The sequence below is a fragment of the Podarcis muralis genome, chromosome Z (genome assembly GCF_964188315.1).
Source record: "Podarcis muralis chromosome Z, rPodMur119.hap1.1, whole genome shotgun sequence".
In the NCBI taxonomy this organism is placed as follows: Eukaryota; Metazoa; Chordata; class Lepidosauria; order Squamata; family Lacertidae; genus Podarcis; species Podarcis muralis.
Window position 1 is genome coordinate 28,192,304 of NC_135673.1, and position 27,802 is coordinate 28,220,105.

Below are 27,802 nucleotides of genomic sequence, written 5' to 3' on the forward strand. Positions count from 1 at the left end.
GAGGAGACCCCCAAGAACCAAGTATAGAGGTCTGAAGGGCCACTTTTCACCTCTAGGCCTGAAGTGCCCCGTCCCCGATAAAGATCCATTTGATCTTGCTCCTAGCCTCAGCAGCTCCTGATATTTCTGCTACCTTTTCTGGAAGTAAACTGGTCTAGCCATTTTTGCAGTCTTTCCTTCTAACCTTTTTTGCAGTTAGCCATCGGAGACCTCACTGGATAAATACAAAGAGCTACAAACTACAGAATTTTCCTGGCCACTCGTGTAATTTGTGCTCATTTTACAAGCCCCACCTCAAGGGAAGCAAAAAAAGGAGGGTCTGCATACGTATATTTACATTCAGCACAAAGACAAAATTGACACGATATATATTTTACATGCATGTTACTCTTGGCAATACACTCCACATAGGCCATAGTTTCTAATAACTACACTGGCAATTAGAAAATCACTTTTGAAATTTAATACTTTCTGCAATTGCTACCTTGCTGAGGTTTCCTTGTTCATTTCTTTGCAGGAGGTGTCCAGTGCATTTGCCTTTAAACCATTGTTTAGTTTTTCTATGATTTAAAGTTAAGTGCCCTTAACTCTAGAATGGGGGTTAGAATCATAGAATTGTACAGTTGGAAGAGACCACAAGGAGCATCTAGTTCAATTTCCTGCAATGCAGGAATTTTTTGCCCAATGTGGGGCTCGAACCACAATCCTGAGATCAGATATCTCAGGCTCTACTGACTGAACAATCCCTTCTTAGCATTAGGAGAGCTTTAACCCATTGCGCTTCACTGTAGCCCCAATTTGGATTGGGCTCCCCTCTGCTGGCAGTTTGCATATGGAACAAAACTCCAGTTCAGTTCGATGGAAGGCCCATCCCCACCTTGTGCCAGTTGGTGGCAAATGGGGATGTTGATTCAGATTGTAATCATAGTTGGGACAATGAACAGTTAAAGTCTCAACTCCAAAGCTAGGTTTTCTGATCCAGATCAGAGCCACCAAAACAATCATTCATGTTTTCTTGAAATAAATAAATAAATAAATGAAACCCTGTGCTAGAGATAGAAATTTCTTTCAATTTTTGTTCTCTCAGTTTTTCATTTTTTCCCAGTCTGAAATTCAATTATGTATAGTCCTGCAGCAATTTGCTTTCTAATAAAAAAGGAAAAAAATTAATCCCTTCCCCCCAGCATTATTGTACAATTTTCTCCTGCTAAATACATTTTCTATGCAATATGGACTACGGCACACATTTTCACAACCATATACATTTTTATATATCTAATATATGTATTTTTGTCAACACTGTTTGGAGAACTGCATTGCAAAGTTCAGATAAGTGCAAAATTTCGAAGTGCAAATGGCAGTGTTTCACTTCTCATTCTGTCTTGGAAAGTGTTAATTAGGTAGGTTTGCTTTTAAATGTGAACTGACTCAAATTCATCCTACCTCCCCTTCTCTGCCCTCAAGGATAAAGATACAGAGTTAGTGTGTCTATCTAGTTTGGCACCATGAGGAAGAGATTACTCCTACGTTGCTTGATTGGATAGGCATTGACTCTGGCATGTTGAAGGGAGATGAGCCCTGCCTTGATCTCCCTGGAGCCTTTATACCAAATAATATTTTGCATTTTTGCCATAGCACTATTTAGGAAGTAGGCTTAAGGGTCCCATTGGCCCTGACGCAGTTCTGAATTCCCTGCCTCTTTGGGAATTCAGTGCACATACTCATCAGCTCCCCAGCTGCATTAATTCCCACCATGACAAATGTTTACATTTCCCACTGGCACTGTGATTAATGTCTTGAAAGTTTGCGCAATGGTCTTGCTGGAGTTTCCAATCCTGTTTACTTTGGTCCACCAGCAGAGCTGTATTTTCTGCTGCGGCTCCACCATAACCTCCTGAGTGCTGAAGGAATGTGTGCATTTCCCTACCGGCTGTTTCTCTTCTGTCTCTTTCTCTCCCCCCGCCCCAGCAGCCCCACTTCACTCAGATTTAGGTCACTCTGACATTTTCCTCCCCTGCTCTCTCTTGAGATTTTACAAGGATGCTGAAAATTCTGCAGAACCTTGCCAACTAAACTTTGGGTGTGGGAAGAGGATTCAAACATAGCTCATTTATCTTTGCATTATCAACACTGATTGGCAGAAGCTTTTCAGGGTTTCAGACCTGGTCTAGTGCACACTATAACTAAAGCACAATTGAAGTGCATACATTCCATTGCAGAATTGTGGGCACTTTAGTTCATCCCTCACAGAGTTTACAATCCCTAGTAAACCATAACAAACTATAGCCTGCAGAGTTCTTTGAGGGACAATACTTAACTAGATGGACCTAAGGTCTGATTCAGTGTGATTCTATGTTGCTAACATGAGCCTTCTTGGTCATAGCTCAAAACTCTAAACATGCCCTCCCAGTTCTCTTTTCTGCACTAGTATCAGAGCTCACTATAGCTTTGTGGTCCCTGCTTTGTGGTGCACGCATTTCAGCCAGGGCTGGCCCAAGACATTTTGGCAGCTGAGATGGACCCCCAAAATGGCAACCCCCCCCCCACCAGGGAAATCTACATCAGGAACAAGGAAGGGGAAAAGATTTAAATCAGGATCTGCAGTCACCTCACCTTGCCGGATGGGTGGGTCGGCCCTGATATACAATGTAAGCCAGTTTAATCAGTTTCTTGGCAAGCAGTCTCATTGACACCAACTCAAGAAATAAGACAGTGGTTCTCACATACTCGGTGGAAATTCTAGATATGCAAAAGCATATACATTTGTAAATTAAAATTTAATAAGAACGTTTTTAAAAACAAACAAACTGATGACCTGAGAAAGCTCTGTTAGCCTCCAGGATATAATGGAATGTCAAAGTGCCTGTTGAAAGGGAGGGGAAAGATGGTGTAGGTGAGAAGAGGAAACTGGTGTGGGGAATGTTTAGCCCTCTGGATGCTGTTGAACTACAACTCCCATCAGCCCCAGCAAGCATGGCCAATGGCCAGGGATGTTGGGAGCTGTAGTTCAGTAACATCTGGAGGACCAAAGGTTCCCCACTGAAGTCCTTTACATCTTATACTAAGTACGCTGGAAGGTGGGATTAAAACTGGTGTGTGTATCTAAAACAACCCTTTCCTGCTATATATGCTCTGGAGGTAGAAAAGGGTAAGGAAATGGATAGGGAAAGGTTTTTACCCTTCTCTCTTAACTCTAGAACTTGGGAACATCCACTGATGCTGGCAATTCAGGACAAACTAAACAAAGCATAAGCACCAGTTCCTGGAGGTTGAGGCACTTTCAGGGGCTCCCTAATGTTTATTTTATTTTGAGGAGGCCAGGCCCCCTCAGTGTTCAGAGGGCATTTGGCTCTGTCCCCTGGCTCCTTGCGGTGTCACATGCATGACGCCAGGACATCACATGGGGCCCCTTCAATCATCTTGAAAAGATGGCACCTCTGAAACAAAGTACAGTGGTACCTCGGTTTAAGAACAGTCCAGTTTAGGAACTATTTGGTTTCCAAACTCCGCAAAACCTGAAATAGTGTCCCAGTTTGAGAACTTTACCTCAGTCTAAGAACAGAATCTGAACAGTGGAAGGGCACCGGCGGCAGGAGGCCTCATTAGGGAAAGTGCGCCTCAGTTTAAGAACGGACTTCTGGAACAGATTAAGTTTGTAAACTGAGGTACCACTGTACTTCTTCACACAGCACATATTTAAGGTAGTGATGGTCACCAATCTCGATGGCTTGAGAAGAGGATTAGAGAATTTCATGGAGGACAAGGCTATCAATAACTACTAACCATGATGGCAGTGTGTTCCTGAATGCCTGTTCATAGGACTCATAAGCGGTGGAGACCGCTGTTGTGTTCAGGTCCTTCTTTCAGGCATCTGGTTGGCCACAATGAGGACAGGATGCTGGCCTAGATGGGCCACTGGCCTTATCCAACAGGGGTCTTAGGTTCCTATACCTATTCCCTCTCCCATTCTCCAGAGGACCTTCACCCTTCTTCACCCAATTATAGCTATGATCTTTCTGAGAATCAGATCACTAGGATGTGATAGTGACTTTGCAACACTTAAGAATTAATTCATTTCCCTTAATTTGGAGAGAATCTTGTGGTTCGATAAGTGTTACTGGGAATTGTAACTCAGTGAGGGGTAAACTACAGTGACCAGATTTTTGGGGAGTGGGTGGGATGTGTGTGCTTCAAAAGTGCTGTGTGTCCCTTTATCTTAGAACAAGCAGTATCTAGCCATTGTTTACTCTTTAGCATTGCCTCCACAAGGCTACATGTTTGCAAGTCAAGCTGTAAAAGACACAAATGCACAAGCAGTCCAGGATGTATTGATTGATTGATTGATTGATTGATTGCTTACTTGCAATGCAAAGTTACTGGGCAACTGTGAGACAGCCACTATCTTTCAGCCTAATCTACCTTGGACTCACATAGCTGTCAACGTTTCCCTTTTTTAAAGGGAAATTCCCTTATTCTGAATAGGATTCCTCGCAAGAAAAGGGAAAAGTTGACAGCTATGCCTTGGAGGTTTGCTCTGTAGATAAAACAGGAGGAGAGAAAACCATGTACACTTCCTTGAGCTTGGAGAAAAGGTGGGACATAAATGTGGCAAATAAATATGACAAATCATCCCACACATCTGCTAAACCACCAACACACATGGGATAATGCAGCTCAGATTGGTATGACTGCTACAGAGGTATCTGAATGACACCAGAGGTCATGCCAGTTCCAGGTTGCCTTGCACCATCATGTTCATAACTTAAGAGAAAGCAGTGTGCCAGCTCTTTTGGCTTCCCACCCTGTCATGATTTTCTGGTAGCTTCTGCAAAGGCTATAAGCCCATCTCTTCTCGTGCCTTCCCATTAGCTGGCTCCTCCTCAAAGTTCTTTAAGGACATCTTGAACTTGTGTGCCTGTGACACACTGGAGGCCGACCCCTTTCGGAAGGTAGAAAGCCTTTTGCGAAAGTTGCCTCCAGAGAAGAAATAGAGAAGTGGGTCGAAGCAGCAATTGAAAGCTGCCAGGGAAAGCGTTATCACCACAGATTTCTGCATGTAGAGGGTATCCTCACAACGTGAACCCCTTTCCATCATGAAATGAATGTGGACCGTGCGTTGGACATGATAGGGAGCGAAGCTCAAGAGGAAGGTCAAGGTGACAATGACAATCATCCAGACGGCTTTCCGGCGGGCCGCTTCCTTTTTTTGCAGGGAATTTTTCAGCAAGGTTCTTATGATCATGGTGTAGCAGGCGGCGATGGTGGTGAAGGGAATGATGAAGCCAATAAATAATGCAATATAATGGAGGACCACCAGCTTCAGCATCTCATCTGCTGGCGGGGGCTCAAAGCACTTAGTCTTGTTGCTCGAACTGTCCAGGTATGAGCCACTCAGCAGAAATGGCATGCTCGTCAGTGTCACAAAGATCCAAATGGCTCCGCATACCAGCACGGCTTTCTTCCGAGTTACAAACCTGAGGTTCTGCATGGGGAAAACTATGGCAATGCAGCGGAAGAAGCTCATGGCCGTCATGAACATGATGCTGCAGTACAAGTTGACGTACATGGCGTAGGAGCTGATCCGGCATAGGAAGTCACCAAAGAACCAGTCGCCCTTGTGGACATAGTATACCACCCGCAGAGGCAGTGTGCACACAAACAACAGGTCTGAAGTAGCAAGGTTGAGCATGTATATCTGGAAGGCTGTTTTCTCCTGGAATGTTCTTATAAGGACACACAGCACAAAGCCGTTTCCTAATAAGCCCAACACTGAGATTATAGAGTACGTCGTAGTGTACACTTGACTCCGGAATTCATCAATGGTGGCACTGCATGTCGTCACGTTGCTCTGCATATTTTCGCCACGAGTCATCAAATTGAACTCAGATCCTGCAGTGGGGTTGGGGTGGGAGAAAAGGAAAGGGAAACAGCATTAGTGTGGTGTTTTTATACAACTTTTGCAACTGCTGAAAGAGATGGCTTTACAGGGCTCCCAGTGAGCTAGTAAGCTGCAAATTAATAATCGGATCTGAGACATCAGTTATTTGAGCAAGCTGGTAGAGATATTATTTCAGTGACCTCTGGATGTGAAAAAGTTAGGGAGAATTGTGAAACCATTATTCAACAACAAGCTGAATAATCAGATCGATCAATCAAATAAACACCTGGTGGTTTCAAAAGCTATCCCCTTCATTTAAATGTTGCACTTAAGAAAATGCAGCAAATTAAAATAATTCTAATTACTTGAGCACATGTCCTTATACAAGCTCCACTTTAAAAGAAGCATTTTCTTCCATGTGTGGAGAAGAAATTTAATTCAAAATCAAGCTTAGTCTTCCATTTCAAACTATTGCTTCTGTAATACGTGAAGGTGTCCGTATTTAATTATTAATTTAATAATTAATTGAGCAAAGTTCAGGCATTTTATTGATGATGAATGGTCACAGGGCAGGGCTGAATTGGTCTCTGAAACCTGCTTTTGGACCAGTGAATTATACCAATACTGGTTCTGTTCTGAGTTGCAAATCTGCTAAGCGAGTTTGAGCAATTGTCCAACAAGCTGGGAAAGGGAATTTTTTACATTTTAATGGAAACCTACACAATTCACATTTTCTTAAAGAAATAGTTTTAAAAATACACAAAGTTAAGCACAGCTATCCATCAGAATTTGCACATCTCTCAATTTTGCAATGCATATCTCTAAACGCAAAATGTACAAAAATAGGGGAAAGTGTATATTAACAACACACACTTTGCTTAACTTTCAAAAATGCATTGTATTAGGGAAAATATTTTTTGTTAAAAGGTGTATATTATACAAAATTGCATACAAAAATGTGCATATGGGGAGAGATGCATGCTAAAATGCTCATGAGTTTCCATAATGAAATCTAGCAAACCGAACTTGAGACTGGGAAAATGAGAAATTGAGAGAAATTTAAATGGACAGAGGCCAGAACTTACATATTCATCTATCCCAGAAGATTCCCTGGACAGAAGCTCATGCATTCAGCCTTGTATCCTACACAGTTATCTGCCTATTCACTATTTCTGTTGGCATGGCAGACGATGTGATTACCAGAAGGGGGCGATCCTGCTTAAGGAGAGGACTGCTTTACCACTGAAAAGAACTTACTGTATCCTTTTTCGGTGAGTGGCTGGCTCTGTTGGGAAGGCTTTAATACTAGCAGCTAGCTCTCCTGCATTGCCAAACTGGGAACCTGATAAAATGGAAAACGGATAAAACAGTGTCTGATTTTGCCTTGTGCACAGATTTTTTTCCATCACAGTTTACCGGGGGGGGGGGGGGAGTAAGCTGCATTGAAAATAGCAGGACTCACTTCTGCATAAAGATGTTTAAGGCTTTATTGGAAACCTGTTATCCATGTGCACCAGTTGGGATTGCAGAACTGAAAATCAGAACACACTGGCCTGTGCCGTCATCCAGGGGGCAAAAGGCCACTGGAGAGTTAAACCCCCTGCCTCCCAGGAAGAATATCACAGCAAGGGGAAGATCAGCCTGGGCCCAGCTATTGGCCAAAGAAGCACCAGCACCAAAGAGCTTGCTCCCTCACCCCTTGCCAGACAGAACACTTGTAAGAATTTGGTGACTAAGAGCTGGTTCCTTGAATTTTTCCTCCTCCCTCCCAATTTCCATTTCTTTTATGTTGAGACTTTTAGACTGTGCAACCTGAGACCATTGACCCTCTTATTACTGAGAGTTACTGATACATGCAGAAACTATTCGAGGTGCATCTGATATGTGTGCAAACGTGCACATCACAGTGAACCTGGAAGTGATCTGAAAACATCACAGAAAGGGAGCAGAGGTGCTTTGGCACGACCTTTTTACAATTGCCAGGCACCTTCTTGGAAGGTGTTTTGGCGATTGTAAAAAGGTCACACCAAATCAGCTCTGGGAGGCTCTGGGAAGCGGCGGTAGTGGTCAAAGCAGGGGGAAGGGAGGAGGTGGACAAGCAGTGGTGGTGGGATAGTGGCAGAGGGAGTACAAGCAAACAGCGACGCAATGGTGGGGGAGATGGGGGGCACGGTGTGTAGCGACACAATTTTTCATAGAAATAAGGCACTACCAATAACCCTTACTCCAGACTTTATGCACCATTTCAAAGAAATCAGATGAAGGCTTGCACAGGCAGAAGCCAAACCAAAACCACAACCTGCCATTAGAAGTAAGGGCGCATCTACTTAGACACAACCCAAGGTATTTATTTCTAATTGTTATTCTACTTGGGGAAATGAAAATAGTGATCCTGTACAGGCTTACTCAGAAGTATGTCCTATCAAGTTCAATGTGATTTCTCCCCCAGGTAAGTTTGGGCATAATTGCTGCCCATGAAGGGAAGGCAACTGGGCGCTCTGATTCTCTTTTTTTTTTTTTTCTGCATAATTTTTATTGAATTTCAGAATATAAAACACAAAACAAATGAGTCAGTATTCATGTTGTTCACAAAAAGAAAAAGATAAGACTTCCTTCTGTCATTCCACGAATCTTCCAAAGTAACATTAAACTATACATCCGCATTTCCTTGTTTGTAATGCCTCAAGTTATTCTCGTTCATCTGTTTTCCTTTGGCATTACCCTTACTTTTTACAGAGCACCTTTATAACCCGCCAGTGTTATCTGTTCATCCGTTAAGTTTTCCAGATATTTCGTAAAACTTTCCCAACTTTTGACAAACCTCTGATCTTTTGTATATCTAATTTTACCTGTCATCCTATCCATCTCCACATATTCTAATAATTTGGATCTCCATTCCTCCATTGTTGGTAAACTCTCTTGTTTCCAATTCTTAGCTATCAGGACCCTTGCTGCCGTTGTAGCATATTGAAACAGTTTGTAATCCTTTTTCTTTATTTCTGTTCCTACCAAGCCTAGTAGGAACGCCTCGGGTTTTTTAACAAAGGTGTATCTTAACATTTTCTTCATTTCATTGTATACACTCTCCCAGAACCCTTTGATCTTTTGGCATTCCCACCACATGTGGTAGAAAGTCCCCTCCCTATCCTTGCATTTCCAACATTTGTTGCAGGATCCGTACATTTTAGCTAATTTGACCGGGGTCAAATACCAACGGTAAAACATTTTCATTAGATTCTCTTTAAGTAACACACAGGCTGTAAATTTAAGATGTTGTTTCCAAAGTTTTTCCCACTCTTCAAAATAAATATTGCGACCAAAGTCTCTGGCCCAGTGTGTCATTACCGCCTTGACCTCCTCGTCAGCTAAGTTCCATTCCAGTAATTGCTTATACATTTTAGATAAGATTTTTGTATTATCCCCCAGGATCTCAGTTTGGAATCTGGAATTTTTATCGGCGTATCCTTTGTCTTTAACGTCTTTTCTAAACATGTCATTTATCTGGTGGTAGTGTAGCCAATCATATACTTGGGATTTGACCTGGTCATATGGCCTCATTTTCCACTTTCCTTCCACCTTCATTACCAGATGCTCATAAGTTGCCCATTTGTCCCTCATATTAATCTTTTTGACAGCCATAACCTCTAATGGAGATAGCCATTGGGGTGTTTTAGGTTCTAGCATATCCTTATATCTTTCCCATACCTCCATCAGGGGACCCCTAAATATGTGATTTTCAAATCCCTTATGGCCCTTCTTTCGCCCATGCCATAGATAGGCATGCCATCCGAAGCGATTATCGTGCCCCTCCAAGTCTAACACTTCCCTGTCTTCCAATTTTATCCATGTTTTGACCCAGCATAGGCACGATGCCTCGTAATAAAGTTTCAGATCGGGCAGGGCGAAGCCTCCCCTTTCTTTTGTATCTGTCAATAGTTTAAACTTAACTCTCGGCTTCCTCCCCTGCCAGATGAATTTAGAGATCTCTCTATGCCAGATTCTAAATATCTTTGTACCTTTTATAATTGGAATGTTTTGGAAGAGAAATAAAATTCTTGGTAGCACCGACATTTTGATTGTGTCTATCCTTCCCCAAAAAGATAATCTGAGCCGACCCCACACTTCTATATCTTTTTTAACTCCTTTCCATACTGGTTCGTAGTTGTTTTTGTAAAGGTCTATGTTTTTTGGCGTTACCCATACCCCTAAATATTTCACCTTCTTTGTCGTATCTATTCCTGTTTCTGGGCTCAATAAAAGAGGTACTCAGAGAATTTGAACAATTTGGGGAAGTTGCGGGCTTTAAGTTAAACAAAAGGAAAACAAAAATACTAGCTAAGAATATGCAGGCAGATAAGATTGAGGAATTACAGAAAGAAACTGGGCGCTCTGATTCTCTGTGTTCTCAACACAACACACATTCTCAAAGGGAGAACTAGGTTTTGACAGAGGGAAAGAGGTAGCATCATCTGAGATGCATTGCCTGCACGAGTCCTAGAATGGCCACACATCATAGAGGTACAATTACTCTGCACCACCACTTTGGGCCCTTCCAGACTGGTGTTTTATTGCATCATGTTCTTGACATAATGATAGTGCACTGGCAGTGGATTTATTCTGCTTAGTCTGTTCTGTGATGCTTCCCCAATGCTACTCCTGATAGCTCAGTTGGTTAGAGTATGGTGTTCATAATGCCAAGGTTGCAGGTTTGATCCCCATATGGGACAGCGGTGTATTCCTGCATTGCAGGGAGTTGGACTAGAAGATCCTCAGGGTCCCGTCCAACTTCACAATTCTATGATTACAGTGTGGAGAGGTTATAGCACAACCAGAGCAGATTAGAAATAAATCAGAATGTTTGTGGCCTGTGAGGGGGACTGAAGCAGTCACCTTGGGGGGCAGGATTCCGTGGGCACACCCCGCCCTTGCAGCCGCTGGGGTTGCATGGCAGCAGCTACTGGCAAGGTCTTGTGGAAATCTCATGAGACCTCACCAGAAGCCACCACTGCACAACCCCAGTACGTGAGGCTTCAGCAGAGGCAGGGCAGCTTCTTCCTGTTCCGCCTCAGGCGGCTAAACAGGATGGACCATCTCGTTTGTGATATAAAAAGTTATGGGATTTCTGCAGGAAGTTATATGATATGCATTGGCTGGAAATGAGGCAGTGTGAATAACCCAAAACCTTTGCAGGCACAAACAGTATTGAAAGCAGAGTTGCATGTGGCCACCCCAAGAGCATCACGGACACAAATCATCATGAGTGTGCAGTAAAAAAAAAAAATTAAAAAGGATGTCTGGAGAGGCCTTGTTGCAAAATTTCAGAGTGTGTACCCAAAGTAAAACAAAAATCTGCCTTTTTGAAAGAGAGGAAACAATTGCTCTGACCACGATGCAACCAGGGAATTCCTCGCCGGAATTCCTGTTTCTGCTTGTAGTTATGCATTTCTTGGAGGATACCCAGAGCATTACTTTGAAAAGGAGTGGTGCTGGAACCTAGTCATTCCCCCCCCCCCAGAAGTCATATCATTTGGTCTGAAAGATCACACGCCCAATCCTAGAAATCTTGAGTGATGACTGGGGTGGGGGTCACGCAGAGGCTCAATGGGATTGTATCATACCCTAGTTAGGCTGAGGAAGGCTGTAGCCAGGTGAGCTGTGTGCCTATTCGGTCTGCTGTTCAGGTAACTTCAAGGCTTCTGTTCTCATTATTTAGGGTTCTTTATATTTGGACCTGGACTTTGACAGCCATTCCAGAGCATTGCTGTCTCTGAAGTAGGGGAAAGGAGCATAGCTCAGTGGTAGAGCACCTGCTTTGCATGCAGAAGACCCCCCCCCCCCAGTTTAATCCCTGACATCTCCAGGTAGGGCCAGGAGTGAACCCTGCTTGAAATCCTGGACAGCTTCTGCCAGTCAGTGCAGAGAAAACTAAGCTAGATGGACCCAAAGTCTAAAATGGTCTATAGCAGCTTCCTATGTTCTTATGTGCAATGACAAACCTAGACAGCATCTTGAAAAGTAGAGACATCACCTTGCCAACAAAGGTCCGTATAGTAAAAGCTATGGTTTTCCCAGTAGTGATGTATGGAAGTGAGAGCTGGACCATAAAAAAGGCTGATCGCCGAAGAATTGATGCTTTTGAATTATGGTGCTGGAGGAGACTCTTGAGAGTCCCATGGACTGCAAGATCAAACCTCTCCATTCTGAAGGAAATCAGCCCTGAGTGCTCACTGGAAGGACAGATTGTGAAGCTGAGGCTCCAATACTTTGGCCACCTCATGAGAAGAGAAGACTCCCTGGAAAAGACCCTGATGTTGGGAAAGATGGAGGGCACAAGGATAAGGGGACGACAGAGGACGAGATAGTAGGATAGTGTTCTCGAAGCTACCAGCATGAGTTTGACCAAACTGCGGGAGGCAGTGGAAGACAGGAGTGCCTGGCGTGCTCTGGTCCATGGGGTCACAAAGAGTCGGACACGACTAAACAACAACAACAAATGTTCTTATGTAAAGTAGGACAGATGCCCCCACCCCCAGTCGAGTCCTGGGGCTGTTAAAATGATACAGGTCTGAACTGTGACAAGATATGACTCAAATTAAGTCTGAGATTCAGTAAATTTGCATAAACCACCCTAGTTTTTATCAGGAACTTATCTAGGGGGGGGGGGACTACAAAACATTTCCTGGTAGTTTTAAAAACCTTCCTGGCTCCACTCACTAAGTGGAGCATTTTACCATATCATAATTTATTTCTGCTAGTTAATTTCCACTTGGTAACTGATATCACCTGGTCATTATTATTGTTGTTATCTGTAGCCTGATTTTATTTTTGTAACTTAGTTTTAAACTCTGATATAAGCCCACTGTGTTCTTCACTTTGAAGCAGAGTATAATAAATATCTTTTACAATGAAGCTAAAACAATTTTCATACCAGTGGTTAATAATAAAGTATTTGGTGATTTATACAAAAAATAGAAATGAAGGAGAAGAATTATAACTAAGAGCAGAACAATAAAAAGAACCATCTTTATGGGTGGTCAAAGTGACTTCTAATATAAATATTAGATTGGACTGAGCTGGGGAGTGGGAGAGAGGTGACAGACAGGTGAGAAGTTGGGTCCAGTGTAGATGCACTGGTGTATAGAATCCAGTGCTCCTACTGGATCAGCTGCATGATTTGAGATTGCCCCATTCTGTCCCACTTAAGCCCCATTCAGGTAAGCTGCAGTGATGCCCATGTTAGGAGAGTGGTTCTGTGGCTCAAGGTATGCAAAGTTCTGGCCAAAATGACAGAGGGAGGGAAATGTCCCTGGAGCTGTTCTTGAAAATGTTTACTTGAGAAAATAACTTGCAACAACCGTAAATCCTTTCAGTGGGAAAGCATGCCCAGAAACATGCGTAGCCTCCTCTCATGTCTATAACTGTCCATGCCTATGATGTGAAATTCAGTTGCTGTTTATGTCTTTGTTGGCCTCGATCCAACAAACATAGAAGCTGAATCATATATCAGAGGCTTTTCAAGCATCCTCTCAGTAGGCTATGTGCCCTTTGCCCCTGAGATTCCACAGAACTTGAGCACTCTCTGAAACCTCTTCCCAATCAGCCTATAAATTTGCAAGCAGGACAGGCCGTGTGAAGGTTAACAGGCTTTCTGAGAGGAGAAGAGGGATATGACGTGGAAGAAATTTTAGAAGTGGGAGAGTAGGAACATTTATGCAGCCAGAGCTGATAAATGGAGTAAAAACTTGTCTCTTCTTCTATGCAAGTCACCCTGAAGAGCCACTACTTGGCAGTAGAGGCTGATCCATTAGGGTGAATGGGACACCTCAGTTAGTCCTCAGCAAGCTCCTCCCACCTGCTTGCCTTATCTACAACCAGTCCAGTACTGCCTGCCAGCTTCCTCCTCCGTAGTCTTTGTGCAGCCAGCCTTTATGGACAGAGACAATTCACTAGGATTAGTTGGGCCTGCCTGTCATTGGCCCCGGCTCCGCCTACTCTTGGCATTTTACCAATCCCAATAGGCACTAGGCACTTGTGCCTGAGATGGTTGTCATTTTCACCACTCAGGAAGTTCACATTCAGCTGTTCAAAGGCAGAGCAATTCTGTTTCTCAAAGTACTTCCCAACAAATGGAGGCATGGTCTGTGGCCTATATAGAATTAGAGAGTTGTAAATAACCTGTAAGTCATCAGGTTTGGACCTATGCTAGTTGCTTTATTTTCCACACTTAAATCTTGTCTGAATGAATGAATGCATGTGATGGCCTCTGAGGCAGATGCATGAATACCTACGTTGGGGTGCAAGCTCATGACACAATTTTGCATAAAATCTCCACATGCTAATTTATACCTATAGAAGCAAATTTAAGTTGATTTTCAGAGGGGAACGGCATTCTGGTCTTTGTTGTCAGGGCTTAGTCTGAGTAACAGGGTGCCAACGGGATGTAGCTCAGCATACTATGTGTGGATCAGGCCGTCTGCTCTATGGTGGCAGACTTCAGTAGCATGGTGCCCTGCGCAATGCCAGGTAAGGGGGCACTGTGTTTTGGGAAGGAGATGCAAGGTTCTGGGAGGGTCCTAGAGCCCTATCACCTGCCTCCGAAAGCCGGGAAAGTGCTAACTAGAATCATAGAGTTGGAATAGACCACAAGGGCCATCGAGTCCAACCCCCTGCCAAGCAGGAAACACCATCAGAGCACTCCTGACATATGGTTGTCAAGCCTCCACTTAAAGACCTCCAAAGACGGAGACTCCACCACACTCCTTGGCAGCAAATTCCACTGTCAAACAGCTCTTACTGTCAGGAAGTTCTTCCTAATGTTTAGGTGGAATCTTCTTTCTTGTAGTTTGGATCCATTGCTCCGTGTCCGCTTCTCTGGAGCAGCAGAAAACAACCTTTCTCCCTCCTCTATGTGACATCCTTTTATATATTTGAACATGGCTATCATATCACCCCTTAACCTCCTCTTCTCCAGGCTAAACATGCCCAGCTCCCTTAGCCGTTCCTCATAAGGCATCGTTTCCAGGCCTTTGACCATTTTGGTTGCCCTCCACTGGACACATTCCATTTTGTCAGTGTCCTTCTTGAACTGTGGTGCCCAGAACTGGACACAGTACTCCAGGTGAGGTCTGACCAGAGCAGAATACAGTGGCACTATTACTTCCCTTGATCTACATGCTATACTCCTATTGATGCAGCCCAGAATTGCATTGGTTTTTTTTAGCTGCCGCGTCACACTGTTGGCTCATGTCAAGTTTGTGGTCAACCAAGACTCCTAGATCCTTTTCACATGTACTGCTCTCAAGCCAGGTGTCACCCATCTTGTATTTGTGCCTCTCATTTTTTTTGCCCAAGTGCAATACTTTACATTTCTCCCTGTTAAAGTTCATCTTGTTTGTTTTGGCCCAGTTCTCTAATCTGTCAAGGTCGTTTTGAAGTGTGATCCTGTCCTCTGGATCTAGTCTTTGAGAAGGAGGAAGGAGGTTTCTAGGACTCTGTCAGAGCCTCACACTTCCTTCCCAAAGCACAATGCCTCACTAACCTGGGTTTGAAACAGTGTCCCCTTGGCTCAGAACTGGGTGCATGGACACCACTGGCACAGCCCCCAATCTGCGCCTGGCCTTACCAACAATGTATTGGAAATAACTACTTCTTAGTACTAAAAGAAGTCCTGTTCACCATCTAACATCACTCCACTCTCTCACACACTCTTATACATATTCTTTGCACACACTTATCTTTCCTAATCCTATCCACCTGTTGCAAGGTTGGAGAACTTCAGGCACAAGGACCAAATGTGGACCCTCAAGCTACTCTATCTAGCCCTCAGCATTCCCTCCCTAAGCACAACCCATCTCCCTAAGCCACACCCCTTACTATCCCTGCTCTGATCATGTCTCTTGTCTACCTACATAGAAGAGAGAGAGAGAGAGAGAGAGAGAGAGAGAGAGAGAGAGAAACCGAGAAACCAGGACTCTGGTCCACAACAATATTTAACCAAATTATATATAGGTTTTATATATATATATATATATATTTGCTTTCGTAGATTTTCACGGGTACAGGAATGCAGGTTTTGGTGTCCTCGGGTATCTTCCCGTGTAAAAGTTGGGGTGTCTAGGCGACGTTTCGACGAGGTCTCACTGAAGATGACGAGTGAGACCTCGTCGAAACGTCGCCTAGACACCCCAACTTTTACACGGGAAGATACCCGAGGACACCAAAACCTGCATATATATATATATATATATATATATATATATATATATATATATATATATATGGTTATTTATTTAACAAAATTGCTACACCACTTGATTGCAGTAAAACCGCTAAGCGCTTTACAGGAAGTATTAAAACTCTCAACATGAAAAGCAACGAAAATAAATTAAAGATAAATAAAGATAAATAAAATTAGCAGCAAGAAAGGCTAAAGCACGCCAACATCTGCCTGGGTGGATAGGCTTGCATAAGCAAAATGTTTTAAGCAGGCACAGAAAAGAGTGCAGTGAAGGCTCCTGCCTCACATTTACAGGCAGGCAGTGTGACCTGCCACACTAAAAGACCAATTTCTTACAACTACGGAATGAGTGGCACCTGTATCAGGGCTAGTTTTGCAGATCAAAGGGGTCAAGTGGGCACATATGGGGCAAGGCAATCCTGCAAGTACACATGAACGGCTTTGTATACCAACAGCAACACCTTGAATGTGGTCCTGAAACGAATTGGGAACCAGTGCAGATCTCCAAGCAGAGGTGTTATATGCCGAAAGGTTCTTACTTCTGTCAGCAACCGTGGCGCAGCGTTGTGCACTAACTGCATTTTCCAGATTAAGTGAAACCTCTCACACTGTGGAGATTTCAGCCAATGGATCCTACAGTGTTTGAAGGATGCTTTTAATATTTATAATTTTTTAAGGTGATTTCCATTAAAAGAAATAAAGTGATACAGAAAAAGAAGGAGGAAAAGTGAACAACAAAGATACATATAAAAGTGAAAATATACAAAAAAGAGAGCAATATACGACATTCCCATGCATTTTTGAATAAATTGGTATAGTGTTATTGTCCTAGTGCTTATGTAAATGCTAATAGCCTACTACATTTTATATAAATTCATTCCAAATGTTATCGTATTTATCCATACAGAGTCTGCACCAATAAGCAATCCATTCATAAATTGCCAGTGATGTCGTATCAATCCATTGATTGAAGGAGTATCATATCTTTCTTTTTCCAGTTCCTCAATATCAATATCTTGGCTTCCTCAATATCAATATCTTGGCCACTATTAGGGCACAGGAAATCCATTTCCATTGTCCCGTTGATAATTTCCATACTGCAGGTATATAGTTCAATAAAAGATTCTCTGCTGAAAGATTTAACTTTTTCTGCACAGTCATAGTTACCCAGTGCAGCACTTTCTCTCAAAACTTGTTAAGTAAAGAACACTGTACGAACATGTGTTTCAGAGAGGCATTGTCCTTGCCACATCTCCAACACTGAGCTATCTTAGCTAACCCTTTTTTATACAACCATAAAGGGGTCCAATAAACTCTAAATATTATTTTCTATTGCATTAGTCCTAATTTTAAAACTAATTACACCTTAGGTATTGAAGCTAATACATTTTCCCACTATCTGGGTAATAATGAAAGTTCCAATCATCTTTTACAGTCTGTATATTGAACTTAAGGTAAAGGGACTTAAGGTAAAGGGAACTTAAGGTATATTGAACTTAAGGTAAAGGGACCCCTGACCATAAGGTCCAGTTGTGGCCGACTCTGGGGTTGCGGCGCTCATCTCTCTTTACTGGCCAAGGGAGCCGGCGTACAGCTTCCAGGTCATGTGGCCAGCATGACTAAGCTGCTTCTCGTGAACCACAGCAGCGCACGGAAACGCCGTTTACGTTCCCGCCAGAGTGGTACCTAATTATCTATTTGCACTTTGACGTGCTTTCGAACGGCTCAAACACACTTGTTGTAACAGATGTTGTAATTGAAGATATTGCCATTGGGCTGCATCTGATAGACAATATTTTTGTCTTAAAATAGCAAAAGTATAAAATTCCATCTTCCCCATCTATCAGTTGGTGCAATGCCAATACACCTGCTTCCCTCCAATTTTTCCATATCACCATCTTTTTTGCAATTCTTAGTGTGGGGTTTCACCACAGAGTAAGTTTAGCATGTGAAAATGGATCAAATTTGTTTTTATTAGCTAATATATTCCATATTGGGACGCGGGTGGCGCTGTGGGTTGCCCACATTGGAAAATTAGGGCCAACAGTGGGATTCCTAAATTTAGTACTTGACAGTAGGTAAGCATAGCAATATAATTCCAAATTTGGGATTTCAAAACCGTCTTCTTTAATTTGTAGCTTCATTTTCTGCAAGGATATTCTTGGTGTTGCTGAGCCCCAAAGGCATTTCCTAAAAAAGGAATTTATTTCTTTTTAATATGATCCAGGTATAAAAACCCAGTTTTTATAGTCCTCTCAGGATACAAATGAATCTGGGAATAATATTCATTTTGAGTGTTAGAAGGGTGGTGTCTAACTGCACGTATTAACTTACCGTATATACTTGAATATAAGCTGACTTTTTCAGCACGTTTTTTATGCTGAAAAAGCCTCCCTCAGCTTATACTCGAGTGAGGCGGGCAGCAGCGGTGGAGAGATGAGTGGCCTGAATGGAGCCTTTTCTTGCCGCTGGTCCTGCCAGCGGCCCCCTCCTCTCACAAGGGCAGGCACAGGAGCCGCAGTTGGGAGAGGCACTGTGCTGCACTGTACCTCTCCCAACCGCAGCTCCTATGCCTGCTCTTGTGAGTGGCAGAGGCAGCGGTGGAGGGACAAGCGGCCCGAAAGGAGCCCTTTCAGGCTGCTTGTTCTTCCTCCTCCGCTGCCGCCACCACCTGGTTTGTGGTGTGGTGAACCGGCTTATACTCGAGTCAATAAGTTTTCCCAGTTTTTTGTGCTAAAATTAGGTGCCTCGGCTTATATTCAGGTTGGCTTATACTCGAGTATATATGGTAGATATCTACAGTGGTGGAGCTATGAAAGCTATTCTACATTATCTGTTCTCTGGTTCCATTTATATGAGGCCATTTTTAAGGCCTCATAAAAATCAGTGGAATTTCTAGGTAATGATAACAAAAATCATACAAATGACAGCTAACTTTTCTTTGGCTGCAGTGATAGGAAGTGTTTTAATGTGAAGGCAAACACCTTCTTCTTCCAGATAGTTTTTCAGTAAAGATACTGTGGTCGTATAGGGCTTTTACTGGCTAGGAGGGTTGGTAAGGTTTCAGCTCGGAAAAGGTTTCCAACTTCCATCAGTCCCAGCCAGCATGACCAATGGTTAGGGAGTTGTAATCAGTGCTTTTTTTTAAAAGGGAAAGAGAGAAAAAGGCGCTAGTACTCACCATGAAGTCATTGCAATAAGTGCCACTTTTAACACGGGGTGTGTGTGTCGGCATTGGGTACCTTTGAATACCCCCAGAAAAAAGCATTGGTTGTAACCCAACATCATCTAGAGGGCTACAGGTGTCCCAGTCTCCCATCACTATGTTAAAGGCAATAGCTGTTCTCACTGTGCCCCTGTCAGCAACTGGTATTCAGTGGTATTATGCCACAGTGGAGTCCAGCAAACATGGAAGTTCCAAATTGCCCTTATAATGAGTAATCACTGATTGAGGATAGGGTCTGTCTCAGTGGGAGGGGGGAACCTGGAGCTCTCCACGCATTGTTCAACTACAACTCCCATCAGACCCAGCCAGAATGGTCCAGGGTGTGGGATGTCAGAATTTATAATCCAGGGTCACAGGTTAGTCACCTCTGGTTTTATTATGCTGGTTTCACCAGCTGCCTAGTTCCAGCTGGTCTTATGTTCATAACGTCTTTTTATAGAATCCTAGAATTGTAGAGCTGGAAGGGACCTCAAGAGCCGTCTAGTCCAACCCCCTGCAATGTAAGAATCGGAGCTAAAGATAGCTTAATATTTATACAAATCTGTAGTGAAATTCCTTTGCTTTTGGTATTTCTAACTTCTCCAGAGTTGACCAACTTATAGGGCTTGTCCACACTGCTTATTCCATCGCTTATTCCACTGCTTTCTTTCAGGAAAAACGGCTGTTTACTGCTGAGTCAGAACAAATGGCAAAAGATGTTTTTGTGGATTGATGTTTGTTCCAGTTCAGGGGTAAACAGTGGGTTTTCCCATGGAAAGTAGCGGGACAGATGAAAAACTGCTTGGACTCATGCCTAGAAAGTGGGACAAGCAGGAAAGCTCTTGAACCCATGCTTTTAAGGCACAGGACAAGCAGAAGTGTGGACAAGTCCATAGTTTTTCTGCCATCAGTCATTTAATAATTTAATTCTTCTTTTCTGTCCCAGTTCTGCCCATATGCAGTCGAATAGATTTCTGCTCTTCTCCTTGATCTTCCTCAATCTCTGAACCCCAAACATTTGAATAACTGGATATTTTCACAGACTATCCATTCCTGCGTGTATTACAATGTTTACATTTCCAACTAGTCATATCTCTTTCAACTGCCGTGTGCCATCTAGCTCTTATTTTGCAAAAGTTTCCCAGTAGATGTATCTTTGATGTCATAAAATGTACTCTTTCCCCCAAACCTTCTCTGAAATTTCATTATTTGCACCAGCAGACCAGCTATTACAATATAGTTATTCATTACATTTAACTTTATCAGACTGTATTTTTTATATTTGTATATTTTCAAGATAATTCTTTCATGTTAGCAACTCTTCAGACTTACATTTCCTTACCTATCCTGTTCCATCTAATTTACTTTGGGTGCTTCCAGCTGGGAGCTTAATGTTGAAAATAAGTCATTCAGATATTGCAAGCTGGTGATTGTGGTGACATGATTTTATGTCTTATTGGATTTTCAAAGGAAAGGGGAAATCAGGAATAAATGTAGGCGATGAGGGCTGACATTCTGATGCCAATGGCATTGTGTAGATACTGTGAAAAAAATTGCATGCATCAGCACCCATCCCATAATAAACACCTTTCTGCTTTTAATGCAGAAGGTCCCAGGTTCAATCCCTGACATTTATTTATTTAATTTCTATACCGCCCTATACCAGAAGGTCTAAGGGTGGTTCACATAAAGGATCACATACATAAAATCAAAATACAAACGACAAACCAATAGAACCCCCCTAAAAAGAGCTAGCATTTTAAAAAGGGTATAGGGTGTAGATCGGGTCAGGCAAAGGCCTGGTTACAAAGGAACATTTTTGCCTGGTGCCTAAAGGTGTATAGTGAAGGTCCCAGGCGAACTTCCCTGTGGAGAGCATTCCACAGACGGGGAGCCACTGCAGAGAAGGCCCCGTTCTCATGTTGCCACCCTCCTGACTTCTTGAGGAGGGAGCACAGAAAGAAGGGGACATCTCCTGGTATGTATTTATAAAAATACAATTTCGTTTTTTAAAATGGTTTACGACAATTACACACACACACACACACACACACACAGACAAATAAAAACCACTTTAAAAAACCCAAATACCATAAAAACCAACCAGATCACCAACTAACTATTACTGAAAGTGCCCGCCTGAATTGCCTGCATAAGCCTGGCACTAAAGAAAAGTGTTCTGCAAATGTTTAAAGGTCAAGGCAGAAAATGCCTGCCTAGTTTGTACTGGAAGAGCATTCCACAGAGCTGGGTCAATGACCATATAAACTCAATTTCATGTCAGTATCATGTGAGCCTCGCCAACTCAGTGCACAGTCAGCATTGCTCCCATACAAGATCATAGAGGTTGAGCTGGGATATTAGGCTTCAGGACATGGGTGGCACTGTGGGCTAAACCACAGAGCCTAGGACTTGCCGATCAGAAAGTCAGCGGTTCGAATCCCCACGACGGGGTGAGCTCCCGTTGCTCGGTCCCTGCTCCTGCCAACCTAGCAGTTCGAAAGCACATAAAAGTGCAAGTAGATAAATAGGTACCGCTCCAGCGGGAAGGTAAACAGCCTTTCCGTGCGCTGCTCTAGTTCGCCAGAAGCGGCTTAGTCATGCTGGCCACATGACCCGGAAGCTGTACGCCGGCTCCCTCGGCCAATAAAGCAAGATGAGCGCCGCAACCCCAGAGTCATCCACAACTGGACCTAATAGTCAGGGGTCCTTTTACCTTTTTAAGATATCTTGGACCAAAGTTATTTAGGGTTTTGTATAGTAATACAAGGGTCTTGAACTTGGCTCAGTGCAGATGTTTTAACAATGGTGATGCAGATTGTTGACCACGCTACCCCATCGGCATTATGGCTGCTGCATTCTGCACCAGCAAGTACTTCTGCACCAGTTCCAAGGGCAGTCCCACATAGAGCACATTCCAGTATTCCAGCCTTGCAATTAGCAGCCCACAAACCACAGTGGTCAGGCTATCCATGCCCAGATATGTCTGCAGCTGGCAAACCAGACAAAGATAGTAAAAGGTGCTCCTGACAGAGAGGACGTGTGGGCAGAGAGCGTATATAGGAGTACCCCCAAGCTACATACCTGCTCCTTCATAGGGAGCACATTCTCATACAGAATGGGTAACTTGCCTGTCTCCAGCACATGGGAACCACCAAATCAAAGAGCACTCATCCTCCCAGGATTTATTGTTTATACCACAGTTTTTTTGCCAATAAGGTGGGATTTGGAAAGACCTCTATGTGAAATCTTATCAATTTCTTCTGGCAATCAGTGGGCTCATCCACACTTCTGCTTATCACATGCCTAGAAAGCACAGCCCGGTGGTATTCCATTTGATCCATGCTTTCTAGGCACAGATCCAAGCGGTTTCCTTCTTGCCCCGTTCCTTTCTGAGGGAAAACCTGATATTTAGCTCTAAATGGGAGCAAACGTCAATCTGGAGGAAACCTGAACTGCTGTTTGCTCTGAATGAGTGCTAAAGTGCTGTTTCCCCCCCAGGGAAAGCAGTGGGGCAAAAGGAAGTGTGGATAAGCCCAAGTGTCAACAATACTGAACTAGATGGACTAGTGGTCAGACTTTATGTAAGACGGTTTCCTAAGTTCATGTAAGAGGAACTTGCCCTTCACATGCCCTTCTGAGGAACTAACTTGCTTCAAGCCTAAATTTCAACATACTTAAGTCTCATTGGCTGTTTCAATGGGAGAGTTAAACATGGGTGCATATATATATATATATATATATATATATATATATATATATATATATGTATATAAAAAATTGTGGGATGGATTGTTCTAAAGCTTTCTTCCTGGGCAAATTTTAATCCCCTGTAGAGCCCTGCATAATCAATATGAGGAGTAATCATGTCTGCCAGCCGCACCTCCTTGAACACTTTGCATGCATTACTTCTTTATCTACAGTATATCTATACTTTTCTGCATCCAATGCACCAAAATTAAAAGCACTACAAACTCAGATACTGTATTAACTGAATGTCAGTAACTCATGATAAACCCTCACAAAGGAGGGGCTTGGAAGGAATGATGTGATCTTTACATCACATAATTTGCAATGTACAGATCACACAATCCATCACGTTGGACATTGGTATCCATGTACATCTGCCCTCCTTACAGATGCTATAACTTAATGCAAGGGTCCAGGACTAGCAGGCACAACCACATTCCCACTTCAGTATACCATCTGCACGCGGCTTCCATGGATGAAAAGATGGCAAGCTATTTACCCAGATCCTTCTTCCCTTCAAAGCTCTTTTAATGCAAAACGCATGCACACCCCCACCAAACAAAGGCAGTGGTGGCTGGGACCCATTGAGATGGGGGGCTTATTCACACTTCCACTTATACTGCTGGTTTCCCCCAGGGAAAACTGCTCTTTAGCGCTCAATCGGAGCAAATGGCAATTCGAGTTTTCTCCAATTTAGGGCTAAAGGGTGGGGTTTCCCTGGAAAAGATGCAGGGCAAGTGGAAAATTTATTGGACCTGTGCTTTCTAGGAATGGGACAAGTGGAAGTGTGGTTGAGCCCTGGTAGTGCAGAAAGCAGAGATGCCAACAGTAGCTGGAGACAGTGCTAATGAAAAATAGAGGCAACTAACTCTTGTTTTGCCTTTGTCCTACTGAGCTCAAAAACAGGAATACTGAAACTTAGGAGGAGGAAGTTGACATTCAGTACCACCCCCTGGAGTGAATGGAAAAACAACAGACAGGTGGAGGCTGGCTAAGGACAGACTGAGATTGATGGGCCCTAACAAATCAGCCTCCAGGTGTTACAAAAGATACCTCTGCACATCTCCTTCCACATCCTTGCTATTTTAAGAATGTTTACAGGAGTGCAAAAAGGAGACATCATTTTTTTCTATTTCCAACTTAATTCTCCAAGCACCTCTGTTTTTCTATTTCTGATGTTCCTAAGGTCTACGAATATAAGAAGAAAGGGACTACTATAACCACGGCTGAATGGTAATATCTTCAGTGACAGCACCTTTTGGTGCCTGTTTATGGACTGTCAGCTTCAGAATCTGCTGCATTGGTGGAGGGAATAATTGGATCATTATAGGGTTGCCATACGTCCGGAATTTCCTGGACATACATGGAATACTGCAGTCAAAAGTAGTTTCCTGGCAGAAATCGGCCAAATGCCTGGGAAAATCCGGACATATGGCAACCAATGTCGGCAGTGTCTCCCTTCCCCCTGTGTTTTCCTCAAAAATAGCTTTAAAATGTCCAGTTTCTTTGCGATTTTGCAAAAACAGCTCAATAACTTTTCTGTCCAGATTTTCACTTTTTGAAATATGGCAACCCTACATTACAGAAAGTTAAACCTGTAGTTGCTGGTCTTTTAAAAATAATTATTTATTGGAATGTCTTAAAGTGGATACTCAAAGTGCTTAAGGAACAACATTAGAATCTACACTAATGTTGGTTTTAAAATTGAGACTTCTTCAGCAACCACAACAATGATGTTTTGGGTATACTGAACTCAGCAGTGTCTTCACAGGAAGGGTTGGTTCAGACAGACACTGGTGATGTAATGATGATAATGTCTCATTGCAACATATGATGTTGCAGTGCCCTGTGGTGTCTCACTTTTGGCCAGAAACAGCTTTTTGTATTAACTTCCTTTTGGAAATATCTTTGATATCCACAGAAGTTCACACACTTTTAAACTACATTCCTATGATGTAGGAACTCACAGACAAGCCATTGTGGTTGCAAAGAGACTTATACTTCAAGGTCGGATTGTACTGCTCTTTCTAAATTTGAATGGATTTATTTTAATCATTAATCTTGGACCTATGGACAGCTTATATTCTTGTATATATTTAAATTAGGATGGTTGGATTATTATTAACTTTTCTTGATGGAATATTCTTCTTGGTAATGGGAGCCAACATTGCTTCTTTCACACACCCCTCGTGTTATATTTTAAACAACCAGTATTAAAATCATTAAAAATAAGGACAACAACCCAATTCTCCAAGTGTTGTTGCTTATGTAGGCAAAACTGTATCACCTCCTCCACACAGAAGGAAGACACTGGGCAGCCTGTACACACTGTACATTCACACTCTACATTTAAAGAAGTATCATACCACTTTAAGCAGTCATCAGTTCCCCAAGGAATTCTGGGAGCTTTGGCTACTTAAAGGTGGTAAGAGTTGTTAGGAGACACCTGTCCCCCTCACAGAGCTACAGTTTGCAGAGCGGTTTAACAACCACCCCCTCTTCACTGAGAATTCTGGGAACTTGTTTTCAGTGATTTACCTCCACAGTCCCTTGAACCCCTCACTAAATTTGGCCCAGAAGGACTAGAGAACCCTCCAGAGCAAATTTAGCAGTGATAGTGAGGTGACAGTATGGAGAAGGCATTGTTCAACATAAGCCTTACCATCAGCTGAGTGAGATTATTTGATGCAACACTGTTAGAAAAACAACAGATGTCCTTGCTATTTATGAGCACCTCTGTTAAGTCTCATGTGAAGCAAAAAAAATATGAAGAATGACAGTCCGCTTGCTAAGCAAGTACCACTGGGAATTATCACTCTAATGTAATTGGTACATGCAGAGAAAAAGATGGTTATGTGCTTCTCACTTCCTCCGTCAATGGAAAGTTCTGGGCCAATTCTAACTGGCCTGGTTTCCTTTGGGTGAGAGAGACTTACACTGGCTTTGTTCCAGTTGCCTCATTTGTGGATCCACAAATAGAGCAGATGTAGGTGCAAAAAGGCAGTCCTGCTATGCAACAGATCCACTGGTCCACATTAGATCTGGAGAAAGATCAATATGGGAATAGATCCAACCAAGTGCCATGGGTACCACATCCAAACACACCAAGATCCCCAACTCCAAGAACCCATGTCCTAATTAATAAGACTCACTGATGAAACATCCATTGACAATTATGTGCAGCTACTTCACTTCTTGCCTTGCCTTGGAGACACCTAGTGTCACAGCTTTGCAGGTTCAATTCCTTGCATTCCCAGGTGGTGCTCGGGACCAATGATCTTAAGTCTATATCATGACAGCTTCCTGCGTCCCTATGATTATTCTTGACTATGGACCAGTAAGGTGCTTAATATAAGGGCTTATTCATACTTACCCTTCGCCCTGTGCTTTCCAGACACAGGTTTGCACTTTAAAGTTCTGTGTCTAGGCGCTCTCTTTCCCCCCCACCATGGCGCTTTCCCCACAAAACCACAGTCTTTAAAGCAGAAGCACACCAAATGGAAATTTGGGTCTTCCATGGATTGCTGTTTGCTCTGATTCAGCAGTAAAGAGCGGGTTTTCTTGGGGAAGGCTCCAGAGCAAAAAAGAAAGTAAGCAAGATAAAAGAAAAGTGCTCGGACACAGAGCTTTAAAGCATGGATAAGCCATTAAGAGTGACTGGGCAGAAGCCATAACAATATGGGTCACATTGACAGTATACCGTACATTTAAAGCACCACTATACCACTTTAAACAGTCACAACTTTCCTCAAATAATCCTGTGAAATGTAGTTTGTCAAGTGCACAGATAGTTGTTCAGAGAGCTGCGATTTCCCTGACTTCTCTGGGGGAAGGTGTGACTGTTATATGAGTGTGATATTTGGTGTGACATTTGAATGCCTTAAATGCATGGTGTTGATGCTAAGAAGCTAGTGAATAGTTGTAATCCTGTAGTAAATCTCAGGCATTCTGATATATAGGCCATTTCTGACTGAGCTGTGATAAGACAATTGAAATGTGCACCTTTATCATGCTGGGATCTTCATCTTGGCAAAACCATGTGAGCATCTTGGGATTTTCATGCCTATATATCTGGTAATGAGCTTCTCTTCCTCCTCCGATAACACGGAGAAAAAACAAACATAGGGAAAGCCTTGGTCATTCAGCTAAGATTGAAAAGATTTCTGCTTTATGAATACCTTGCTTGTTGCATCACTCAGAGTTTCACATATCAGATGTCATATGACAGGAAGGGTTTATGGCACAGGTCTGTTTATATATATTGCAAGAGCAAACTACAGAGAAGCAACATAACCACTGCACAAATCAGCCCCGGCTGTGAAGCCTTTTAGAAGACTATACAGCAAATTTGCTAACATAAATTTACATTCTTTGACTTTTGAACATACCAAAACTTACATGCAAATTATCAGGCTAGCTACTTACAAGCTTTTCTTCATCATCAAGGAAAGTGGATAATTCCGGTGAAGAATTCTTGCGCTAAATGTATCACAAATCAAGTAGCAAAAACTGTGATACTGAAAGCAGTTGCTTCTGATTGCAGGCAGATCAGTTCCTTCTTTTAGAAAGAGGAAAAGGTGTATCCTGTCTTCTGAAGAAAAATGCTGATGAAAAGTTGACTAAATCTCTGAGGCTTACAGGAAAGCAAAAGCATTTGAAATGCAATAGATGTTCTGCTGCTGCTTGTATCCCAGCTGCCTTAACAGACCCTTTCTGCTCCGCTGCCTGGAGC

The 27,802-nt window shown here is 42.8% G+C and overlaps 1 protein-coding gene across 2 annotated transcripts; it reads right to left on the reverse strand.

The window, feature by feature from the left end:
- Positions 1-313: 313 nt before the first annotated feature.
- CYSLTR1 (cysteinyl leukotriene receptor 1) lies at positions 314-27,802 on the reverse strand. Of its 2 annotated transcripts, XM_028715235.2 has the most exons (3): positions 27,496-27,801; positions 7,136-7,220; positions 314-5,889 (listed from the first exon to the last, which is right to left on the reverse strand). In XM_028715235.2, exon 3 carries the CDS (start codon positions 5,870-5,872, stop codon positions 4,835-4,837), a length of 1,038 nt encoding a protein of 345 aa, XP_028571068.2. In that variant the 5' UTR covers positions 5,873-5,889; positions 7,136-7,220; positions 27,496-27,801; the 3' UTR covers positions 314-4,834. The 2 variants fall into 2 exon arrangements, with proteins under 2 accessions (XP_028571068.2, XP_077778420.1); XM_077922294.1 differs by lacking the exon at positions 7,136-7,220 and having other exon boundaries at positions 27,496-27,802.